At 48.7% G+C, this 6,117-nt stretch overlaps 2 protein-coding genes across 3 annotated transcripts; both read left to right on the top strand.

Moving 5' to 3' along the window:
• The first annotated feature begins 139 nt into the window (after window positions 1–139).
• On the top strand, window positions 140–2,578 carry LOC124054922 (cytochrome b5 domain-containing protein 1). 2 transcript variants are annotated; one of them, XM_046381465.1, is made up of 5 exons: window positions 140–935; window positions 1,005–1,174; window positions 1,663–1,739; window positions 1,815–2,033; window positions 2,209–2,578. In XM_046381465.1, exons 2-5 carry the CDS (start codon window positions 1,054–1,056, stop codon window positions 2,437–2,439), a joined length of 648 nt encoding a protein of 215 aa, XP_046237421.1. In that variant the 5' UTR covers window positions 140–935; window positions 1,005–1,053; the 3' UTR covers window positions 2,440–2,578. The 2 variants fall into 2 exon arrangements, with proteins under 2 accessions (XP_046237421.1, XP_046237420.1); XM_046381464.1 differs by having other exon boundaries at window positions 140–1,174.
• A 729-nt stretch (window positions 2,579–3,307) lies between these two features.
• LOC124054918 (C-type lectin domain family 10 member A-like) lies at window positions 3,308–5,878 on the top strand. Its single transcript, XM_046381457.1, has 8 exons — window positions 3,308–3,584; window positions 3,805–3,912; window positions 4,134–4,232; window positions 4,345–4,410; window positions 4,821–4,913; window positions 4,998–5,152; window positions 5,353–5,462; window positions 5,570–5,878. The coding sequence occupies exons 1-8, from the start codon at window positions 3,536–3,538 to the stop codon at window positions 5,724–5,726; spliced, it is 837 nt and encodes a 278-aa protein (XP_046237413.1). The 5' UTR covers window positions 3,308–3,535; the 3' UTR covers window positions 5,727–5,878.
• The last annotated feature ends 239 nt before the right edge of the window (window positions 5,879–6,117 follow it).

Consider the following 6,117-nt stretch of genomic DNA (forward strand, 5'->3'; position numbering starts at 1 on the left):
TCTGCAGAAAGTTCGTGAAAATGGAGAAAGTGAGTCTTTGCCACGTCTGATGCATTCCTGAGAGAGAGAGAGGGGGGAGAGAGGGGAGAGAGGGGGGAGAGAGACGCCGAGGCCGCATGGGGAGAGAGAGAGAGAGAGAGAGGCGGGGCTGATAAACATTTCTTTCACTTCTTCATTTACATGTCTTTTATAACCATTACGGCTTCACATGACGTTGTTACATCACAGTCTGTACTCCTATTAAACTACTGAAGTTACTACTGAAGTTATTATGTTTTTACAGAACACAAAACGCTGCTGTTCTGCTGTTAAACTGCTGTGTTCATGTTCATGTTTTATTTCTCACATACTGCTCGATTATATGTTCAACACGTCCAAAAGTTAATCTACATTTATATGTTCATTCCAATTAATCAAGTAAATAATATAATTATAATGTATCTACATACTTACTTTACTGTTATATCGATCAAAGCATGTTTAATAGATAAATAGAACAACACATGACATTTTCATTTCATCACAAACGACGTGTTTGACAGTGGACACGACACGACAACAAGGAAGACAAAATAAATACGTATAAGACGTGTAACATACAATTAAATTAAAAACAAACTTTTAAAAACACATTTTAAAAAGTAAGTTTGTGGATCATGTATGTCCATCAGAAAAACACGACATCGACGAGTCAAAAGTTTGTCCATAAAGTTCATCACGTTCGACGTTTTTAGCGGAGGTTTAACCGTAACACGTCAGCAGCCCCGCCCCTCGTCTCCGGTTGCCATAGTAACTCCACAACGCCAGAGGAAGACACGGGGCTGAATGGAGACCTTATGGCTGCTTTCTAACGGATGAAAGCCCTGTTATTAAACCGGGTTATTAAACCGGGCCATCAGAGCCGGGTTATCAGAGCCGTGTTAGTAAACCGGGCCATCAGAGCCGGGTTATCAGAGCCGTGTTAGTAAACCGGGCCATCAGAGCCGGGTTATCAGAGCCGTGTTATCAGAGCCGTGTCAGCAGCGTTCAGACAGGACTGGCTGCGGAGGACTGATGCAGACTCGGAGGTTCTTCACCCCTGATGAGGTGGCCGCTCACAACACCGCTGACGACCTGTGGGTGTCGTTTCTGGGCAAAGTGTGTGACCTGACCCCCCTGATGAACCAGTACCAAGGTGAGGAGGTACTCACATCCTGTTCTGAAGTAAAACTACCGACACCACCCGGTGGAAGTAAAAGCCGTGCATTTCAAAGTAAAAGCATTTCAGTCGGGAAGATGTCGTTAAAGTGCTGAGTGCAGTCAGCCGTCCTGCTCTGGCTGACCTCTGATCAGCTGACTGTGGCTCCTGCACTGAACAGCAGGAGCTCGTTTTGAACCGTTTTGCTCTCATGCTGTCACATAAAGTCACATAAATGTAGTAAAAGTATAAAGATGCAACATTAGAAAATACTCGGGAGTACTCTTAGTACATCAAATCTGTGTTTAAGTATTGGAGGAGATGTGCTTAGTTAAAACTGGAAACCAAAGTCGCTTCAGAATAAACTTGACTTTAAAGTTCAAATCTGAGGAACTTTATTTTCGATCAGCGACCAATCATGTGGCTCAGCTGACAGTGGGCGGGGCTTCTGGTGCCCTCCATGTAAACGTCATGTTCCTGTGCAGGTGACATCCTCCTCCTCCCCATCATGGAGTGTGCCGGGAAGGATGTCAGCCACTGGTTTGACCCGGAGACCAAAGACGTGAGCGCTCGTCAGCCAATCAGTGAGCAGCTCTGATCTTTGCTCTTGCTTCACCTGTCTGTCCTCTGCCCTCAGGTGCTGAGGTATGTGGATCCACTGACTAACTGCAGCAGGTACTACACCCCCAGGGGGCGCTTCGTGCACGTCCCCCCCGCCGGTCCTCGCTCCGACTGGGCCAGTGACATCGGCCAGCCCTGGTGGAGGGACGACCGCTACGTGGTGGGACGGCTGTCCGCCAAGACCAGGTGGATACGAGTCATCAACACGCTGACGTCGCAGGAGCAGCGACTGCAGGTGAACGGACTGCACACGCCTGACCGAACTGCTGTCTCTGTCTCCATTCCGTCTGCTGAGACACTGAGACGGGGGACGAGTCTGCCTCCTGCTGACGTGTGATTGGTTGACGAAGAGACTGTTTATCAGGCACCACCACGTGGCCTTTTATGGTTTGTCTGCTGCTGCTCCTCAGGTGTGTTCAGAGGAGACTCTGGATGAGGTCCTCCAGCGTTACCTGCCCTACAACTCTCACGCCCGCAGCTACACCTGGAAGTATGACGGAGCGAGTCTGGACATGAGCAGGACGCTCAGCGAGAACAACGTCCTCGACAACGACCACGAGCTCCAGCAGCTCCGACTGGACCGAGACCTGTTCACGCCCGCCATCCTCCTGCACTTCAACGATGACCTCACTGAGGGATGACCTCTGACCTCAGCCGGTCTCCGAGGACAACCAGCAGCACACAAAACATTCAACGTCACTCTGAGGTCATTCGTCAAAGTCTGATTTTCAATTTCATGTCAAATCATTTTCGTGTCAATAAAGTTTCTTCACAAAAACACGACTGACTGCTTTTTTCCTGGTGCATCTTTGGATCAACACCAGCATATCCAGATCACTCAAAGGTCCAGATCACTGAAAGGTCCAGATCACTCAAAGGTCCAGATCACTCAAAGGTCCAGATCACTCATAGATCCAGATCACTCAAAGGTCCAGATCACTCAAAGGTCCAGATCACTCAAAGGTCCAGATCAATCATAGATCCAGATCACTAAAAGGTCCAGATCACTCATAGATCCAGATCACTCAAAGGTCCAGATCACTCATAGATCCAGATCACTCAAAGGTCCAGATCAATCATAGATCCAGATCACTCAAAGGTCCAGATCAATCATAGATCCAGATCACTCAAAGGTCCAGATCACTCATAGATCCAGATCACTCATAGATCCAGATCACTAAAAGGTCCAGATCACTCAAAGGTCCAGATCACTCAAAGGTCCAGATCACTAAAAGGTCCAGATCACTCATAGATCCAGATCACTCATAGATCCACAGGGGACTGAAAGGTTTGAGCTTCTGAAAGAGTCACGAGTCATGTTGTGGGTGTTTGTTTCTCGCCGGCTCACATCATGTCCATGAGTGTGAGGACATCAGCGTCCACTGAGGATCAGGACGCACTCGGTTTGGGTTCCCAGAACTCAGCGTGGATTCATTTGAGGAAGTTTCAACTGAAATTTGGTTTCACCTCCGGAAAAATGTGTCAGAATAAAAAGGAAGTTCAGCGGATTCAGCGGATCCTGATCGACGGGAAACAGAAGAAATCTGAACATGTTATGAAATCCAGATATATTTGTGAAGTGATGAGTGGACAGTTTGATGGGACGACGGATGACAGAAGACGGACTGTTTGCGCAGAGACTCAGACGAGGTGAGACAGTTGGACCTGAGCTGAGACTGTGGACTGTGAGACTCAGTGTCCTCATCCTAAGGGACAGCAGAGAGACTCGTCACCAAGATGTCATACTGTGAGAAAGAGGACGACAACACCGCACTCTGGATCAAAGGTGCCTGTCTGTCTGTCTGTCTCCATGTCTGTCTGTGTCTGTCTGTCTGTCTGTGCAGTCCAGGGACAAAATGTGTCCATTTGTTTGTCCAGATTTAAAGACATTTTGTTCACACGTGGTCGCGACTTCATGAACTGATTTTTATTAACATATAACCAAAATGATTAGTCTGTCTGTCTCTCCACCTGTCTGTCTGTCTGTCTGTCTGTCTGTCTGTCAGACTCTCCTTCTGTCTTCCTCTCAGGAGTGTCCAGGTTCAGACGCTGGTTGTTTCCTGCTCTGACGGCGACCGTCATCGTGATTTTAATCATCGCACTGGGAGCCAGCAGTGAGCACACACACACACACACACACACAGACTACAGACACAGACTACAGACACAGACTACAGACACAGACTACACACGCAGAATACAGAAGATGATTTCATCTTTATTTTCAGATTTTGATAATAAGGGTTCAGCATTATTTCAGGGGTAATAAGGGTTCTAATAAAGCGTATACAGCTGTAGTTATTGTGTGTGTGTGTGTGTGTGTGTGTGCGTTCAGATGTGAAGACGTCGAATCGTCTGTGGTCTGTGGAGCAGAGTGTTTCCAACCTGAGTGAAGTCATCCAATCACTGAACGCGTCCCTGCAGCACGCTGAAGGTAACACACAAAGAGGACAAACAGACTCAACGTGAAAAGCCAACACGCTAACAACACGCTAACAACACGCTAACAACATGCTAATGTGCTAACGTGCTGTCATTCCTTCCAGAAACTGCCAAACGAGTTCAGCGGCTGCAGTTTGCTGTGGAGAACAACAAGGACCAGCTGACCTCAGGTCAGTTTGTATCAGGACAGGGAGATGAAGTACTTTAGGGAGTACTGGCACAGGGTGCAGTACTGGGAAGCAAGGTTCATCAGTGTGTGTGTACTTCAGTGTGTACTGCTCATGTGACACCTCTGAAATCTGGTCCAGGACCAAACAGATTAACTGCAATACTGTACAGATTAGAGATACTTGTACTGCAGTATTTCCATTTTGAGGGGCATGTTGTACTTTTTACTACAGTTTACTTTACTTAGATGTTTTGTCATAAATGAAACCTGCTAGCAGTACATGAAATCAAGCACATTTTCAGTACAAGACTTTTACAGTGTACACAAGTACACAGGTTTTACTGCAGTAAAGGAGTACTTCATCCAGCACCGGACATGCGTGTGTGTGTGTGTGTGTGTGTGTGTCCTCAGTGTCGGAGGCCCTGAAGCAGCTGTCAGTCGTGGATTCTCTCCAAAGGAGCGTCGCTTCCCTCAAATGTTCCCTCGAACGCATCATCAACAACAGTACACACACACACACACACACACACACGTAAAGCCCACGTGCAGACAGACAGATTCTCACACCTGTCTGTCTGTCTCTGCCAGGCTCGGTCAGTGAAGGCTGCTGTCCGTTGGGTTGGGATCAGTTCCACTTCAGCTGTTACTTCTTCAGCGGTTCGTCCCTGTCCTGGAACGAGTCCAGAGTCTGGTGTGAGACACACGGAGGTCACCTGGTCATCCTCCACAGCGACGAGGCGTGGGTGAGACAGCCTGTCCGTCGCTCTTCAAACTCAGTTTAGGAATCACACAAGTAGAACGCAAACAGGAAGTGAGCTCTGACCAATCACAAACAAGATGGTTTGTCTGCAGTCTGAAATGCGATTGAGCTCAGACATTCAGGGCCACCGTAGTTTGCAGTGAGGACACAGATAGACGGTGTTTGATGGTTTTGTCTCTCCAGGACTTTGTGACGAGTCGCACGATGCCTGTGTTATTCTGGGTCGGTCTGTCCGACTGGAGGACCGGGCGGTGGGAGTGGATCAACCAGACGCCGTACACGATGGAGCGCAGGTCCTTCTCTTCCTTTGTTTGGACTGGAGTTCACTCCTCTGTCTTAACCCACACCCCGACCCTCCTGGCTCCCGTCCGTTCACGCCGTGCGTTGGTGTTGTTTCCAGGCGCTGGGTTCCCGGGCAGCCCGACAGCTGGAGCGGTCACGGTCTTGGTCACGGCGATGAAGACTGCGCTCACCTGCACTCGAATGGACGCCTGAATGACCTGCACTGCTCCACCAGGCTGCGCTACGTCTGCCAGAGACACAGCATGAGGGCCTGAACCGTCCCGCCGCAGCCGTGACCCGAACACACCTGAGCCACACCTGAGCCTCCGCTGACAGGAAGTGACGAGCTGTACACCTGATGCAATGAAACATGATGGGTCCATCCCTGAGAAAAGATAAAAATAAATGTTTGCCGTGCAAGAAATGAGAATGTGTGGTTTTATTGCAGGTCGCTTCAGAAGAATCTGCTGAGCAGCTGCGTTCACTGCTTCACCACCTCCACGCTAATGCTGAACTTCACGCTTTTCTTCACTCGTCTTTAAACGCATCTTCAGTCACTGCAGCTGCAGTTTGTCAGGAGGACAGAAGACACTCTGGTCTGAACTGACAGAGTGACACACACACACACACACACGCACACACATGCACACACACACAACACACACA

The sequence above is a fragment of the Scatophagus argus genome, chromosome 23 (genome assembly GCF_020382885.2).
Source record: "Scatophagus argus isolate fScaArg1 chromosome 23, fScaArg1.pri, whole genome shotgun sequence".
In the NCBI taxonomy this organism is placed as follows: Eukaryota; Metazoa; Chordata; class Actinopteri; family Scatophagidae; genus Scatophagus; species Scatophagus argus.